This window comes from Periophthalmus magnuspinnatus, chromosome 13, assembly GCF_009829125.3.
Source record: "Periophthalmus magnuspinnatus isolate fPerMag1 chromosome 13, fPerMag1.2.pri, whole genome shotgun sequence".
Lineage (NCBI taxonomy): Eukaryota > Metazoa > Chordata > Actinopteri > Gobiiformes > Gobiidae > Periophthalmus > Periophthalmus magnuspinnatus.
The window spans coordinates 22,826,647-22,846,065 of NC_047138.1; the positions used below are offsets into that span (position 1 = coordinate 22,826,647).

At 37.7% G+C, this 19,419-nt stretch overlaps 1 protein-coding gene across 1 annotated transcript in view; it reads right to left on the reverse strand.

Moving 5' to 3' along the window:
- cadm2b (cell adhesion molecule 2b) overlaps nt 1-19,419 on the reverse strand; it is a 456,432-nt gene that overhangs the window by 96,090 nt on the left and 340,923 nt on the right. Inside the window, exon 4 of the mRNA XM_055226183.1 lies at nt 3,385-3,537. Within this exon, the coding sequence (XP_055082158.1) occupies nt 3,385-3,537 (153 nt within the window). The remainder of the gene's footprint in view (nt 1-3,384; nt 3,538-19,419) is intronic.

A 19,419-nucleotide genomic window follows, 5' to 3' on the forward strand; every position in this document is an offset into this window, starting at 1 on the left:
CCACTGGAAGATCAGTACAAGTTCAAAAAGAAACATCTAAAGTGTGGTACCATTTATCACACTGCTTTAAGTCACCAGTAGACCCAAGTGAACGAAGTCTAACCCAAATCCAAACTGACATTGCCACCACATCTACCATGCAGAATGAAGAAAGCCGACCAAATCCAGACATCGCTGGAAACAGCGACCCTGATGAACAACCCCGACCACCTTCTGACACTGGGGCTCCAGAAGAGGAGGAAGAAAGGGGGAGAAGAAGAAGCGGGAGAAGGAGAGTATAGGCCATTTTTTAAGCCATATATTTTGAAAAAACTTTTGGAAAATTTTCATTGTCTATTCTGGATCACACTAATTATGCTAATTTCTATTGTTCTAGTGTGTTGGTACGTTCCCCTTATTCATGGAAGTGTTGAGAATGGCCTCGGACAGCCAACAATCAAAACAACAACCGAGCTGACAACAAACAATACAGGTAAGAGACAATGGGCACTGAAAAGAGTAAAGAGAGGGACACCAAAACTTCTAAAATATTGTTATGAAGGACAAACGTGCAACGTACTTTTTGATGTGTGCGAAGTACTAGACTGTATGCAAGACGCACCTGCTATAGACCATGCCTTAAATGTACAAATTGTCTGCAAAGATACATGTCTGACCAAGGTAAATGCTCAAAATGATAAGGTTATAGAGATCGCCAGAGTTATAACAAGTACCAGTGGACAATATAATAAAGAAAAAGATACTTTTGAAATTGGCTTACAACAGAGAATTACTTTAACAAAAGTTAGGAAAAATCATGCTTCTTATCAAACGAACCTAAAACATTGTAGAGGGCGCAAATCAATTACTCAACGATGCAATCCTTTAATATTATCTATCAAAAATCCTACATTTTATGACTCTGGAATATTCCATGGGATTCCAGTGTTCCAGATTTGATACTGTACCCTGCAATAGAAAACTAAAGTTAAATTTTGAAGGCTACATCCAAACAACAATTTTGAAACCTAATAAACCTGTTCCAGAAAATGATTTAACCAGAGAAATAAAATTGAAACAAACAAACTGAAATATGTAATGAATGAAAATACTTGGCTAAAATGGGTACAGTATACTGCTCAAATATACTACATCAATACCATATTCTAATGAAAAAGACCTGACCTGTATACTTAACCTCTTCACTAAAAATTCATTTGATAAAACTGAATGCTATCACTTACATAATAAATTACCAGTAGTAGCTTTAAAAGATGTACCATCTTGGACTATGGGAATGGCTACTTGTGTCCTTAAAGATGCAGTTATACATATAGACACAAGAAGTAATGATAAAAATGAAATGGAAAGTTTTACTAACGATTTCTGTTATTAGACTTTATCTTCTGATAATTATAGAGAATTTGCTTTTCTGAACGGCCATAATACTGCTCGTGCAGATATTTGGTGGTTATGTGCAAATTTACGTTTGTATGCCATTCTATCAAAAACATGGTCAGGTGTTTGTGCACCAATTATGTTAATTATTCCATTTACCATAGGTCCAGCAAATTCACTAAATTTAAAACAAACTCAATTGTCATACAGAGTTAACTCAGGAAATAATCATGTATTCAAAAGGTCGTTGTCTCCTCAATCTAAACCCAAACTCCAAGGATCATTTAATGAAGATATCTACCTCAGTTCTATCGGTATACCCATGGGGGTTCCAAATGAGTTCAAAGCACAAGATGTAGTTGCGGCTGGATTTACTTCAGTTTTATTTGCTGGAGTAACTGCTACTAAAAATACGGCTTGGATAAATTATCTCTACTATAATCAACAAAGATTTATAAATTACACAATTGAGGCAATAGAAGGCATCGTAGAGCAATTGGGCCCTACGTCACTTATGGCCTGGCAAAATCGGATTGCTCTAGATATGTTACTTGCCAAAGAATCATCAGTATGCAGCATGTTTGGAGCAGAATGCTGTACTTATATACCAAATAATACCTCACCCGATGGAAGTATTGCAAAAGCTTTGAACAAACTTAAGTCCTTGTCCATGGAATTTGCTAAGAATTCTGGCGTATCTGAAAACACTTGGTCAAATTGGTTATACGGGATGTTTGGTCCTTGGACTACGACCATAATATCTGTCATTACTACAATATTGACTGTAATTGCTATCTTGATCATAATTGGATGCTGTGTTATCCCATGTCTCCGATCTCTAGTAGAACGATTGATTGCAACTGCCCTAACGAAAAAAGACCCCTCGTCACAAATTCTATTACTCTCTGTAGGGTCCCAACTCTCAGGTCCCGAATCAATTGACTAAGTTTGGTCAAAATTATGTAGATTGCTAAAAAAGTATACAAGAAAACAAATTCTGAATCCTAGTAAGTGCTCCTTGTTTCTTATTTGCTGTCCGAGAGTCATGTATTGATTTATGTGCTATGTTAGCCTAAGGGCTGGGTTGTGTTATAATCAGGGTGGTTAAAGCTAAAGCTAAAATTTTACTCACATATGGGAACTTTAAGTTGAATGTATTATTATGTGAAAGTAGCTTTTTGTTTTTTGATTTTGTTTTGATGATCACATGTGTGTAAATGTGATCAAAAGGGGAAATTGTGAGATTATTATTCCATGTAATATGGTAAATCATACTTTGTACTCCTGTTTACGTGTGCGCCAACGTGGCATGAGATTGTATATGTACCCTGAACCTCCATATATGATGATACTTTGAAAGATCAGCTAAAAATGCTTGTTTTTGTGCACTTTGTCTTCATTGAACCCAGATAACAATCTGCGTGCTGTACATTTCTAGCTAATTATTGAGGAATTATGACGTGTGTTAACTAGTATATAAGGAGCCACAGTAGAGATGTAAAACAGGAGACAGTTGGTGTTTCATTCGATTGATGCCTGCATCTGCTGAATAAAGAGACTGATTTGAAACTGCCCGGCCTTCTCGACTCCTGCTTCTAGTTCGCCGTCCAGGAAAACTGACAGTACCAACAATTTTGTCCATGTGTATCTCTGTGTGTCATTACTATTTGCATATACTGCCCCATGATACTGCCTATGCCACAGGCCAGGTCCAAGTAATTCCATATCTCAATCAAACTGCATGAAGTCGTTTGTTGCCGCCTTGCCACTCTAATAAAAGTTTCGCCCCTGAGTGGGGTGGCACCTTGGGTGGTCTATCGGATTTTAGGGGTGGCATGCGGCCACTGCCTAGACACTACGCTCATTGCATGTTAGCTTGCTAGTTGTTATTAGCTTTACTGTTAAAAAATCCACTCTACAACTGTAAATGCCTTTCAGTTTTTGATGAGGAAGGAACATTATCACCATAATTCAACTGTGGTCAGTTTAATTTGTGTGTGTCCTGACCTAGCACGGTGAGGTAGGCCTTGGTGGTCTTGACAGGCATGGTGAACAGAGAGCAGGTGTACAGGCCTTCGTCCGACAGGCTGACATCATTGATTCGGATGGTCAGCTCCTGAGAGGATGCCTGCACCAGCTCAATCCGGTTATCCCGAAGAGCTGCAACCACACAGAAAGCAAGACATACTTAGAGACAAAGGCGAAACTGAAGGGCATGATATTAAGGTTTGAATCAATCACTAGATACTTAGTTGGATTAACACTAACTCAACTTTTTGCTACTGAAATGTGAAATGGCATTTTGGTGGGATTCATCTGGTACATCTTTTTACATTTTAGGACAAACTAGATTATTATTGCAACTTTGTAGCACACACTTGTTTTTTTTGACAAATTTAGAATCCAAACTATGGTTAAACCTGCCACTGCATTTTAAGAGTCCTTTGAGATCACAAACGTCCCCTCCTCCCCCCTCCTTCTCCCCTCCTTCTCCCCTTTAGTCCTCCAGACCCTGATCCTCCATACCCCACACTCTCCTCTTCTAGTCCTGCAGACTCTTCTCCTCCACCCCCCTCACTCCTGGTCAAAAAAAAGTAGCTACCTGGATGTAACTAAGCAAATAGGTACGAGTCTCCTGCAGTTGGTCAGATCTAGGTTCAGTAACAGTATGTGCTCAAAAATGAGGTCACCTGACTACATGAATATACTGAATGACCAGGTTATTCCATCAATGGATTTTTTCTTCCCTGATGGCACGGGCATATTCCAAGATGACAATGCCAGGATTCGACTTTTTTTTGGGCCAGGCAGTGTATCTTTTTGGGATTAAACACCTAAACTCCCTCCACAAACACATTTCAAATAGAAACTGAAGTGCAGTTTGCACTAAAGTTTCCAAAAAATACACAAACAAAAAACACCATATACACAGTTTAGTAGACAAAAAAGGGATTTAGTGTTTAGTTCCATTTTAAGCCTTGTATGAGCTAGTCTTGTAACAACATGCAATGCAAGGTATCTGACATCAGTCAGACACTTGTGCTTCAAGAACTAGTGCTTATACTGATGGAATCTCATTTACACATAATTACAATTACATTTACACATAATTACAATCTAACAGCCAGATTTCCATTGGGCTTTATTTAAGTTGAAATAAGCACTTCATCAAAGCTTGCCTTCCAATGAGAGAATTTTAAAAAAATTTATAAGTAAAATCTAATGCACACAAGTTCCGATCACCTATCAGCCATATACTAGGGGTGTAACGATTCACAAATCTTACAATTCGGTTCCTGCAGAGCCTACCATTTGATTCATCATGATTCACCACAATAAGGAAAATATATATATATATATATATATATATATATATATATATATATATATATATATATATTTTTTTTTTTAATTCATGTTATTTCAACTCAAAAAACTGAAAAGTAGGGCTGGGCGATATAAGAAATATTTCTTCCATCTTATTGAAAACAGACATTTGGGTTTGAGATCTAGAGAGCATGATGTCAGGATCACTACAGTGTTTATTTTTTGCTGATAGGACCGATAATTCTGGAGTAATCAACTGGCAAAAACACACAGGTAAGGAGCTGCGGCTGGATTAGAGAGAGGGGAGGGGAGCAGACTGCACAGCACACACAGACACAGAGAGAGAGACTGGTCTTTGGCAATAAACTGGCATGATTACCTGATGACAGCAGCGGTGGCGAAAGGTAAGGGTCAAAAAAAAAAAAAAAAAAAGACATTTTGACGGAGTTGCCTAACGTTACAGAAATAAAATTTTATAATCTGAATGAAATGACTTGCGCACTGTATCTCTTACACAATGCATATTGTCAGATTTTAGAAAACCCCTACCCCTACCATATACAGTAACTTTCTCAACTTCAAAACATTCATATACATCAGGTGAGACATGTTAATATACATTTTGCACCATCTCAGATAGTTATTTTCATTCTTCTACTCCACCTCCAACACAGGAGGAGATCTTCCCTTCCTCTCCACTGTCACCACAAGCCAATTCTGGGAAGTGATCATTTGCAAATCCAAAACCTCTTTTTGGGTCTCCAAGTACCAAAAGTTCATCCAAAGTCAATTACTTTTTCCTTATTATTATTATTTTTTTCTTTCACACTTGTCCTGGTTTGGTCCTGATTTGAGCTCAACTTAGTCCTAGTGGTCCTACTCTAGTTTTGATTTTAGTTCTGACATTAGTTCCAGTTTAATCCTAATGATGCCCCTTAAAGTGCATGTATTACTTGGTTTAGTTAGGTGGGTGTATCTGCGCAAATTGAGGCAAGGCCAACACAGGACTAGTCCGTAACATCCATAGACAGGTTTAAGACAGGTATGCTAAACACATTTCTCTTTGTTTAAGCAAACCTAAAAACTGTAAATTTTATATTTTATTGCACAACCAATTTCTATTCAGACTGGTACTACCACATGTTGCCTATAGTTTTGTGTTCATTGCATTCTGATGTGTGTCTGTGTGGGTGAGGAGAGAGGGCATCAACGAGGGCACCGGAGCACAAGCGCTTAGTCCATGATTACGATATTTATGCTGGAAATCACTTACATGCAGGTATTGATTTACGCTCGCTTTAACACTGTTAGCAAATGGGGCTTCCAATGACACTGGATCCATTTCACACCGGGAAAAGTTTCTTCACAGAACTAGCAACAATCAGGCAAGAATATGAAAGGGCATAAGGCCAAAGTATATTTCAAGAAATCTCTGTGTTTCCCAGAGACTAAGAAATCTATAGATCTATATCCAGTTACTACTCAATCAAGTTAGAATCCAATCAAGCTGATTAAAACATTGATGTGCAAGTTTAGGATAATGGTATAAAAGATTAGATTTTAGAAATGCATTTAAAGCCATACTAAGAAAAAATAGACAAATTAATTGAATTTGTAGCATCACTCTAACAAGGATGAATGAAAAAAAGGGGTGAGGATAACAATCGAACTGTGATTTGATCCCTTTGATGATTTGCTATTTTGATGAAGTCCTCTTACAATTATGAACTAAAATCAGCAGAGTTTTGCATTGTAATAATAATAAAGGTTAATAAGTATAAAAAAATGTGATCACATCAAAATTGTGATCTATGCTCCAACATTTTTTATGACTTTGACATATCACCCACCCCCAGGATAGTTCCCTGACCTGTTTTCTGCCTGTTTTGCTTATCCCCAGTCCAGCTTCATGTCCCAGCCTTTTCCAGTCCTTTGTTTGCTGCCTCCCTGTTTTCCCCACACCTGACGTTCATTGCTAATCAGAGGTGTAGCCTTTATGTTCTCCCTGTGTTGAGTTTGAGTTGCTGGATTGTGATTTGTTCATTTTGTTTGTTCATCTAGAAGACACTGTATTTCCAATAAACCTGATGTATTCACCAAGACAAGGAGTTTGGCTGTGTTTTCTTGTGTTACACGTGAGTTCAGTTTTTCACCTGTGTGACACAAGCAGTCCCTTCTATGTTCTGTTTGAATCCAGAAAGGTCTGGATTCAGACCAGAGTGTAAAAAAAACCCGTCTGAACTTGTGAGGATCCACAGCACACTTTTGTATTTTGATTGCCTTCTTAATCCAGCAACAATGTTTGTTGTCCTCAATGACGTGTGCGTCAGTCCCAGTCCATAATGTGGTTCTCTCTCTTCTTAAACCGAGATGAGAGGGGCCTTTATACTCACACACCTGGGCTACTGTCCTGAAGAAGACGGACTGCATGTGGCGCTTTCGACCTGCCTTCAATGTTATGAAGATGGTCCCAAAAAAACTGTTTAAATCAGCTGACAGGACACGTCACAGCAACATCAGGTGACCACTCTGAGATGCTAGTGAGCAGTTCAAACTAAACCTTGGTCAGAAAAAATCTATTAAAAATATAAAAATCAATAAACTAGGATACAGTTTCAGATTCACACATAAAAGTAAAGTTTTTAGTGTCTGGTTCTGGCTGGCCAAGTAACCAGGATATTAAGATGTTTTTGTTTTTTTTTGTTTTTTTTGTTGTTGTTTTTTTTTTTTTTTTTTGGGGGGGGGGGGTCGCGTTTTTGTTGTTCTGTTGTTGTTATTATGTAAACAATAAAAATTTGATGACAAAAAAAAGAAAAGAAAAAAAAGATGGTTAAAAAGTTTGTTTGTTATAGTACTTTTATTGTTGACCTTTCTGGCAAATACAGACTTATCATAATCTAAAAAATATACCAAATTATAACATGTACTTTAAATTCAACTTGCAGTTAAGTGGAACCACAAAGCTCTGAGCAAGACTTTGATAATATTACAAATATTCTAGAGGTAGCCATCTTTTCTATAAAGCGGTTTGAACTCCGGAGCAGATGGAGGACAGGCTTGTGATTAAAACTGAATAAACAAGGCCAAAGTACATGTGCATGGAGCGGAGTGATACAAGATAAAAAATGTAGCGCCGCAGAAAGCGCACATCACATACATTGTTCCCATTAGATTCTAACGTTAAACAGTGAATGTGGAATTAATGAGATGCACTTCGAGGTAGGTCACACCACTCCACAAATACACCATGTAATTCAATGATCATTATCGCGTGTAATCTGGGAGTAAAAGTAGATGAATGGAAGGAGGAAGAAAAGCAGAGACAAGTGGGAAACATAAAATCATGATTCATTGTCGGACTGCTGGGTTCATTATAGAGTCATTTACGTCAAGCAGTACAGAACACATGCTTCTGAGCGGGGATGCAATTTTGGATGAAAGATGAATCACAATGGAAATGAATAGTTTGAACGGCCACAGAGTTGTAATATATTATGTAGGTAATGTAATAAAGTGACTGTGGACAAGCATACATATACATTTAAAGAGGAGGTATTTTACTTCTATGGAGTATGAACTGCTAACGCATAGCATATTTAGATCAACATGTTACCTTTTATTGTTTTGAAAATGTCTATTATGAAAAAAAAAACTATTCGTTTTTTGGGGGAAATATAGTTTTGAATGTTTTTGAAGTTTCACTTTCATTTTTGATGCTCTGAGTCCCCCTCCCTTTGCTCCCTGCACTAATCACTCCCCCTTCACTGCCACAGCACATCGGATTGCATCTCGCCAATGAAACTACTGCACATCACATCACGTTTGCTAAGTTGCTGTTTCCAGTTTTGTATCATGTTTTTGTAAATTTATGGAGAATTCTTGTGTAGGAACATGGGCATATGCTTGTGGGCGGAGCATTCGTCAGAATCTTACAGTTAGCTGTAAGTAGGGTTTTGAATAAGGCCCAAGTGAGATCACTATATTACAAACATGCATGGATAAAACTTTTTCAGGCAAGTTTTCGATAAGGGCACAGTGTTGTAACATGCTAAAAGGCTTACCAAAAAAAAAAAAAAAAGACTTCACATTGCACCCAGCGAGGGACCCATCTTTTTTTCTTTTTTTTTAATTAGTAAATGTGTTTTCTACCAAAGAGTATATTGTAAAAGCAGGTGATGCATCATTATAATCCAATATTATTCCTTGAAAAAGTATTCATCCACAATGTGGTTGCCATGAATTTAAAATACTTTGATATGTTCTCATCTTTCTGCTTTTTGTACTTCATTATTATTTCATTCACTCTCACACACTGAGTACTACACTCATGACGGTACAATTCTGCATATATTACAGCATCGTGTATTTGCCTAATATACTGGAAAATGCAATAAACTAGAAATGTTCTGTATTATGGCTTTAAAAGAACTGTAAGTGTCTGTGTCCCCAGATATAAGTTGATTTAGTGTTTTGGTTTGACACAATTATCCAATCACAAAGCAGAATGAGCCTCACATAAGTCTCTCATTTGGGTTACCAGTTTCAGTGTTGACATCCAATTGGTTTAAAACTAAAATGACTCTCTCTGATCTGAATCCTCATTACCTAAAGCCCAACCAATCATAAAACAGTGCTAGTTCAGCCTCTGTAGCTCAATGAGTGAATGGAGGTTCTGAGGTTTCACATGAGGCCTGTCCATATACTGAGAAAGAGTCTATCATCTGCAGGTTAAGGCTCTGGCAACCAAGGTTCAGTTGTGATTCTAATACCTTTTTAAAGTATGCACACAGCAGCAACAACAAGCAATAAGTAGATACAGAGAAGAGATGGAGATAAAGACAGTATGATAAAACTTATGTTAAAGCATTTTATCAATTTACAAACTTTCAACTTACAAAAAATTCTCCCCCCTACCATCCATAGCAGGGCTCCAGGCTAACCATTTGAGTTGGGTGTACCAGCACGCCTAAGGTCGTTTTCACACCTAATAGTCCAGTAGACTCGGTTCAATTCGGGACCAAAGGTCGTATTCACACTAGCACTGGTTAGTACGCTTTAATTGAACTCTAGTTCTTTTGGCCACAAAGTCCGGTTCGTTTGGTCAGGTGTGAATGCGCAATCGAACTCTGATACGGTCCAAAAAAGCGAACACTGGTCCGCAAAAAACCTAGGTCTCGGTCCGGTTGAAGTGAACTCTGGTATGGTTCGAATGCATATGTGAACGCCAAGCGGACCACAGGCCGCTCCAAAGACAGGAAGCGGATTACATGCAGAGCATTCTGGGTAAATAAAACCAAAACAAACACGGGTGCAAAGCTAGTGGAGCGGAGAAATGGCTCGTGGTCAGACGTGGAGTGAAGAGGAGGTAAAAGCCCTCATAGAAATATGGTCTGTGCATGTGCTTGCTCGGCGTCTGTAAAAGCATGACACCAGTGCTATGATGTTGTATGCGCTCCTTCTCTTTGCTCGGCGCCATGTACGGATCCGTTTCGTGTGGAAAAGAAATTTTCCGTAGCCTTCTGTCTCATCTCACGCTCATGCTGCGCCCATTGTTGAATGGTGTTTTCCTGGTACCGTTGCCAAAAATAGAGCATCACTAAAACCTGACGCCACGCCATTTTGTTTACATTTCCCTGCGGAAAAGAAGTTGCGTTGTATTGACCAATAGACGAGCGGCGTTTCTTCTTCATGGTTTTTTGTCTCGTTTCCTTCCATGGTTTTTGGTACAGCGCCACCACATGTGAAGGATTAGACAAGCTTCTCAAAAGGTTTGGTTCGTTTGACAAAAAGCAGTGTGAAAGCAAACCGCTCCAGTTGAAAATGTTAACAATGTTTCAATTTTGGTCCCGAATCGAACCGAGTCTAGTGGACTATTAGGTGTGAAAATGACCTAAGATTCATTTGGGTGCACCAGAACATGATATGGGTGTACCAAAACCCACTGCTTATTTAAGCCATCGTATTGTCCTTAAATTGCCTCTACAATAAAGGCTAAATAAATAACTTTTATCCATATATATAATTCATACTCACACAAGAAATAAATCATATTTCAATGATGATTAGTTGCATGTATTGAAAGTTGTTCATTTGATCAAATAATATTAAGAATTTATATTTTCTTTAAGTTATAACATAATGAATTAGTAGCCTATACGTTGAATTAATGAAAAGCTATGAAATAAAATACTGGGTTTAAAAACTAGTCAGAGTAAGAACTGGTAAAAGATAGATACTACTGTTGTGTTACTGATGTGAAATGTATGTATTTAGGGCAGCACCAAATGGTCAAATGTTTTATCACTATATAAAAGAACAGATCCTGTCCCAGACAAAAGGACAATAGAGCTAACAGATTTGCCACTGGAAAGTAGAGAAAGATATCAAGCCATTTTCAAACAAACTGCAATCGACTGATGCATTTGTTCCCAAATTTTAAGAAGTAGCCTTAACAGTATAATATGCAAGTTTTCTGATGGAGGGTCTCTGGAGTCTTGCCTGGAATGTTACACAGTATGACAATTTACAGGTATAATGTGCTGAAAAGTGAGCCTGCTCCCAGCTAATGTTCAAAATAATGTGAACAATAGTGTAGCACGCATGTAGCGCATGTGGCTCAGAAAGGGGGTGAATTAATATTTTGGACTTTGGGTACTGAGTTGGGCTAAATCAGAAGAATTAGGTATCGGCTCACTGGGAGGTGGGAGAGCAGTGTAATAAACCAGACTGAAACAGAGATGTACTTTTGGTGGCTGGTGCCATGTATTGCAAGAAAAAAACATAAAACACACAAACACACAATATTTACAAAATCTGCAGAATTTCAACATCAGTCTCAGTATTTTACCTTTAGAGGAAGGCAAAGTAAGTGCACTTTCACAACTTGGTTTACACAATACAACACATAATGCAGCACTCGGTATCAACTCCCAAAATGGAGGCACACAACAGAACAAAAATGAGTTTGCCACTCATGTGGGCTTAATTGTCCATAAAATGTCCCTTTTTAATCCGTGTATTGATAAGGGGGGGTTTGAGGTTATGGAAGTGAATGTGTTTAAGTCTGTGGGAGGGACAGGCTGCAACAGCCTTCTACCAGACCGCAGAGGGCTGTAGAGTTGGATGTGATGTTTGCGGTTCTTGGTAGGGCTAGCTCGCCATCAAATATAGTGCCCAACCCGAGCACACCTGGCCAAATCCCCTTGTTTGCATCAGAACCCGCGGTATTTACTCAGCGTCTGTAATAATGGTAGTGGCTCCTGTGCAGCTGTCCTGTTGCGCTTCCTCCCAGCTCTGACCGGAGAGGAGCGCAGCTGCATTGTATTAAGCGTTATTAGCGCGTGATTGGCGGAGGTGGTCACGTGAGGGAACTAAAGTTATACGGAGTGTTTACTGACATACGGAAAATGGGAATTTACAGTTTACTACAGATAAGTGGATTTTACACCTGGGTTACATCAGCAAATACAAAAAGTTACTTGATTTACATGTAAACTAGTCAGGTCCATATGTAACTCTGCTCTAGCTCTGCTCTTCACTGTCCTCATCAGCTCTTATGTGTGGACAACTGTTATCCATTCATCTTGTAGTGGCCCACAAAGCTCCCCTGGCCGAGGGACCCAGATCGAGGGGCAGATTCGTCACAATCAGCCCTAAAAGCCATGGGCTGACAAAGCGTTTTTCCAGGTCCCGAGAAAATCAATGGGATAAAAGGTTGCGTTAGCCTGAACCATGTGTGTCTCTGTGTGTTGTTCATTCTGCTCAGGACTGGCATACATCTCCAGCCTGACCTTGGCAAGTGCCCTGTAGCCTCGCAGATAGCAGCACATACATGGAGGGAGGGGTGGAGGCAGACAGGGGCACTTACAGCCCTTGGTTGAATGGAAGAACTGGTCATTGGTCTAACATCAATCTTTAAATGATCTATACTATGGCAAGGCAATACAAAAGAAAGATTTGTGGTAACAATGCACCTGGCTGCTTAATGTGGCTTTTAATAATATTTAAACTAACTTCTTTCTGGCTATTCAAGCTCTAGCTATAAGTTGTGCTTCCACTCCTCATGTTTCATCTCCTTCTAGCTTTTTAGCCTCTTTAGCCTCACTCTAGGTTTCAGCAGTAGCAATTTTACCTATTGTGTATTGCATAACATTTGCTGTGTTGAATCTTATTAAAGAGGGGGGTATTATGCATTATTTTAAATCTTTCTATCTATAACATTTTTCCCTCATCAAAAACATGCAAGATTTTAGATGTCATTCATACATGTTTGAGTAATTTACCAATCTCTCCCGGCCCCTAACCGAACCCTCCTTGCCGTTAGCTTTAAGATTCTGTTTAATGCTCCGCCCACAAGCCTACGTCACCCATATTCTCATACGACAATTCTGCATAAATATACAAAAACACGATACAAAACTGTACACAGCACTTGACAAAAATGATGTGGTGTGCTGTAATGAAATGTGTATTTTTAATGTGTGTTCATCTGCCCAGGGATTGCAGCTGGAAAGTGGCAGTAACTAAATCTAGTAAATCATCTTTTCTTTGGTAACATTAATGCATTTGTATATGATCCCTGACAAATAAAGAAGAAAAGAAAAGAAGAGCAGTTTGATTAGCGGGATGCAGGCTGATTGTGTTGTGATAGAGGTCTGAAGGGGGAAGACTTAACACGGAGAGCAAAGGGAGGGTAGGCTTAGAGCATCAACAAAAGACAAACTTATAAAACATGTCAGTACGTTGTTTTCTGCAAATTTAGCATTTTCAAAACCAGAAAAGGTAACATGGTGATCTAAATATGTTATGTGTTACTAGTTAATACCCCATAGAAGTAAGATAGCAAACAGGATAGCAAGAATGATGTCCTCATCTCATCCAGCACCGCAAAATATTGGCTACAGCTGGTATATGTTATGCTATTTGCAATACAACTATATTCTAAATCTAAATGCTCTTTTCCACCTTTAAAGGCACAAAGTGCTTTACATCAAGATACCACTCAACCATTGACACACAGATTCATACACCAGTGTGCCCAGACACTGGGGGCCAGATAGGTTACGTCTCTTTCCCAAGGACACAATGACAGCATTCAACTGTGGGAAATGGAATCACTCCGCAAACCTGTGGGTCAAAGGATCTGATCCTTCAACAACTGATAATTATCAGTGGTAAATTAATCTGTTCCCTCAATCACCGATAATTATCTTCAGAGGGATTCAAACCCTCACCCTTATGATCAGTGGACACACACTCAACCAACTGAGCCACTGTCGCCTTAATAAAATGTGGACAGTAACACAAATAAAGCAATTCATTTCTGAATACATAAGGTGATGGCTGTGGTCATCTGTCTCCCCCTCAACCAAAATTCTAGTATTTACAAACATTACTGGTATAATATAAGTAAAAAATGATTAACTACAGACAAGCTACTGCAGTCCTTTGTCATTCTAATTCTAACATTGTGTTCAGTGACAAAAAACATGTTGCAAATGAGGCCGCATATTTAACAGCCCCTGATAAACTGTGGGCTCTCCTCCAGCGCTAATGGCTAGCTGGAAAAAACTTGGGTCTCTGCGCGGACCGTCAGAAGGCCCAGGATGAAAGCGCTGGTTAACACATGTCTGCTGCTCAGCCGACTGGAGCTATGTGCCGTGATAAGTGGTTTAGGCTGCTCCACTCATGTGAGGAACAAGCTAAAGGCCCGTGCTGACTGGCAGCACTTCATTTTCACACATTACCACAGTGGTGGGCATTTATTTAAGAGAGCTGATTGAGTCGGGTGGTACCGGGGCATTTGAGGTATCAGACAAAATCTAAAATAAAAATGTCAATGAAGATATGTATTTTCTGTCTTTTCGCTGGATCTTGCAACAAAATTTTGTGTTTGGTTCATCATGACCCAAACCATACTGTTCCTTTTGAGCATTTACACCTGTTCAATTGGAGACTTACCAAAAAAGCTACCCAAAAAGTGCCTAACTTTTTTCTTGTGGAATATAATCTTTTGTGTATTACAAAGCAGTTATCTGGATCATTTCCCTTTCAACTAAACTACAGCAAATCCACAGGTAGAGCAGGACTAGACCAGGACTAAAACAGGAATAGATCAGGACTAAAACAGGACCAGACCAAGACTAAAACAGCACTAAAACAAATCTAAACACCAGGACTAAACCAGGATAAATGCCTGTGAAAGTACAGGTATGCTTTTTTAAGAGGACATCTGATTTTGTAAGATTCTATATGTTTTATACCAGGGCCATATCGGGGTCATGTGACAGACAAAGATTGTGCGCCACCACCCCTTGCTCCTGACAGGTTGCCCCAACAACACTAAAGGATGGGTCAAATGCAGGGGATAAATGTCCCTATGAGTAGACCTGTTACAATAACAAATTTTGAAGTGCGATATTTTATTGAAGTAAATCTAGACGATAAACAATAATACTGAAACCAAACCTTAAAGCAGAATTATTTGCAAAAAAATATTCTTAATATGCAATATTGTTAAAAAAAAAAAAAAAAAAAAAGAGCTGCAATAAATAACCAAATGCAACACTTAAGTAGTTTGTATCTATGAGTTATGTATTGAACAATAAGTCGATATAGTACTCATCAGAACAGGCCTACGCATAAGAACAATGAAAAATACATTAACAACCTTAATAATTGTTCGTATTGACAATGTATATTTGAAATGCCCATTGACACTCAAGACTAGTGCAAATTTAACCATTATTCATCCTGTATGTAATGACACTGACTGAGCAGACACATGGCCATTCATCCCCTTCATTCAAGCAGATACTTCTCAAATTGGAGATGTTTGGAGAGCTTCAGGGACACGTGGAGAAGAGGAGGTGTCAGCTCAGCCCTGTGGCATCCCCTCTTCAAGTGCTCCATAATGAGAGTATTTTTGTACATTCATTAATCAGACCAGTGGCCTAGATTGTACAATAGGGGGCATTTTAGCTCACATACTAGCACATAAGTGCCTTTCAGTTTTCTAATGGTTCAGGAAAAAATAATAATAATAAATAAATGAATAAATATACTGGATCAAATGCTCAATACATTTTTAGAAGCCTTTTTTTTGTATTTTCAGCTATAAGGAAGCGATGACCAGGGACCGATCATTTTAAACAATAAAGGACATTGTTGGATGAGAACCATATAGAAGCGACTGCCACTCAGAGAATATTGTGATATATATCCCAGACAGCTCTCTCTCTGTCATACATCAACTTGATTGTGAGAGAGGGGACTCAGTGGACAGGCTCATAATTCAATCTGAAACATGTTTTTCACTTGCAGTTTAAAATGGGGTAAACAGGCCATTATTCTATCAGCTTTTAATCATCCTCAAAACACAGATATACTTAAACTGCAACCAATGTTAGTTTTGCAACAAATAATCAAACAGTTGTAATTAGGGTTGTTCTGATAACAATACTGGTATCGGCAAAAGCTCAGAAACCAAATTTTTCAGGTATCAGTATTTTTATGTGTATTTTTTCTGAATGAGCTGCCGCTGTTGACATCTATGGCTAATGCTAATACTAATGCACAGAGCAGGTTAAATGCAGACTTTAGAGGCTCTGTAGTTGCTTTAAACATTAATTGACTCTGCACTGCTTTAGTCTTCAAAATGTCTTTTTAACAACTTGTAGATTTTGTTTAGATATGGTTATTTTAACTTTATCAGCATATACACTGAGGCCAAGTACTGTATCATATTGGAGCAGTAAAAAAATGGTATCAGAACAACACTAGCTGTAAACATGTTGACACTAGCCATGCTTCAAATGTGTCATTTCACGAAAGCCACAATGAAACACATCATTTGTTTGAAAATGTCTAAATTCTAAGTGACCTCAGCCTTCTTCACTCTTTTTTTTTTTTTTTTTATTATTTGTCTTGGGCAAATAGACATCTTTTCTCTTGCATAGCCTAGGCAGCCACAATCGATGTCAATCAACATGATACAAGAGACAAGGAAAAATAAACAAAAACAGACAGCTAAACACACACAAAAAAAAGAGTATCTCCGATTGCCCAAAAAGGAGTGGGAAGAAGAAAACTTATTTAATCCCACCCCCTCTGCTATTATTTCTTAATTTTAGCATACTTTACTTCCTTTTCATGATTGTATTACATGATTGCATTGGGGACTATGAGTTAGACTCATGCAACTTATGTGTTACATCATATTGGATAAGGTGCCAACAATGGTAAGGAAAGTTATTAATACCAACAATGGTAACGGACAGTAAATACCAACAATGGTAATGAACAGCAATACAGCAATAGTAATGGACAATAAATACGACAATAGTAATGGACAGCAAAATACAACAATGGTAATGGACAACAATACCAACAATGGTAATGGACAACAGATACCAACAATGGTAAAGAAATGGCAGATACAAGCCAGCATTACAAGATTACTGAAATTATATTAAGACTCTTCCTCTAGATACTGCGACCAGATCATATTTTTATATCGATGCTTGAACGTACTGATACTATGGCATTGCTTGATGTGTATATCCAGACTGTTCCAAAGTTTAACACCACATACCGATACACAGAAACTTTTTCGAGTAGTTCTAACTTTAGGCAATTTGAATTTCTCATATTCTCTAAGATTGTATGTTCTCTCTTTGGCTGTAAACAGAACTTGCAGCTTACTCGGTAACACGTTTATGGAAGCTTTAAATAGTATAGTTAATGTAACATATTTTACAAGATCAGGAATTTTTAGGAGCTTTGAATATATGAACAAAGCATGTGTGTGCTCCAAGTATCCGACTTTATGGATGATTCGCAAAGCACGTTTCTGTAATACAACTAGTGGATTAAGTGTAGATTGGTAAGTATTCCCCCACACTTCAACACAATAAGTGAGGTATGGGAGTACTAAGGAACAGTATAAAGTACGTAGGGCATTTTGATCAAGGTAGTTTTTTGCTTTATTTATTATTGCGAGGCTTTTTGAGATTTTGCTTTTTATTTGTCTAATATGGGCTTTCCATGATAATTTATTGTCTATTATAACACCCAAAAATTTTATCTCATTTACACTTTCAATTTGAACATCATCAATCAGGATTGGTAGCTCTGTATTAATTTTTAAATTTCCAAAAAGCATAACTTTTGTCTTCTTTAAATTAAGCGATAATTTGTTGCAATCCATCCACTTTTTTATTTTATCAAGTTCCTTGTTTACAGTACAAATGAGTTCATTGTAATTTGGACTACTGTAAAATATGTTAGTATCATCCGCAAATAAGATAAGTTTTAATGACGGGGATACATTAAAGATATCATTTATGTATATATTAAACAGTTTTGGCCCCAAAACGGAGCCCTGGGGAACTCCACAAGCAATACCAAGCATATCAGAAGTGTGCACTCCCATCTGTACAAATTGTTCTCTCTTTGTGAGATACGTTCGTAACCAGTTACCGGCTAGTCCTCTGATCCCATATCGTTCAAGCTTTTTTAGTAAAATATCATGATTGATGGTATCGAAAGCTTTTTTCAGGTCTATGAAGATACCAATAGCATATTGTTTTTGGTCCAATGCATTTGTGATTTCCTCTGTTGCATCAATGATTGCCATTGAAGTTGTTCTTTTTGCTCTAAACCCGTATTGTCTCTCGTTGATAATTTGATGCTTATCTAAAAATGTTTCGAGACGTGAATTAAACAGTTTTTCAAGAATTTTTGAAAACTGTGGTAGTAAAGAGATTGGTCTGTAATTCGTAAAGCAGTGTTTGTTGTCACTTTTGAATATTGGAATTACTTTTGCGGTTTTCATTTTTTGGGGGAACTGACCTGACTGAAATGATAAGTTGCAGATATGCGTCAGAGGTTTTGCTATGTTATCTATTACCTTTTTTATTAATGCCATATCAATATCATGACAATCTCTGGATGTCTTACCTTTACACTTGAGAACAATGCTTGTCACTTCCTGAACATTTGTTGCAGATAAAAACATAGAATGTGGATTTTGATCAATACTTATCCTACATTGACAAGCTTTATTATCATGAATTTTTGCAGCCAGCTGTGAACCCACGTTAATAAAGAAATGATTAAAGCTATTGGTTACATCACTCATGTTATGAATTTCACCATTTGTATTGTTAAAGTAATCCGGATATACAGACTTTCTAGCTTCTTGTTTAATTAGACTATTCAATGTCTTCCACATTCCTTTCATATTACTTCTATTTTCATATAACTGTTTTCTATAATATAACTTCTTACTCGTTCTAATTATGTCTGTTAATTTGTTTTTATATTTCTTATATCTCTCTTCATCTTCTTTTGTTTTAGAATTGACAAATTTCCTATACAAATTATTTTTCTTTTTACAAGCATTCATTATTCCTTTTGTCAACCAAGGGTTGTCTGCGTTTTTGCTTTTTGTTTTAAATTCCTTAACAGGACAATGTTTCTTATACAAAACCATGAATATATCCAAAAAAATAGTATATGCTTTATCAACATCTGTTTCATTGAAGACTGAGCTCCAATCTTGGAGCAATAAACTATTATTCAATTCATTTGTTGCTTCTTCGGTTATAATTCTTTTACAGACTAATTTACTCTCACGTCTCATTTTTTTTATATCATAATCGTAAACAGCAAAAACAGGTAAATGGTCAGTAATATCACAGATAAAGATGCCAC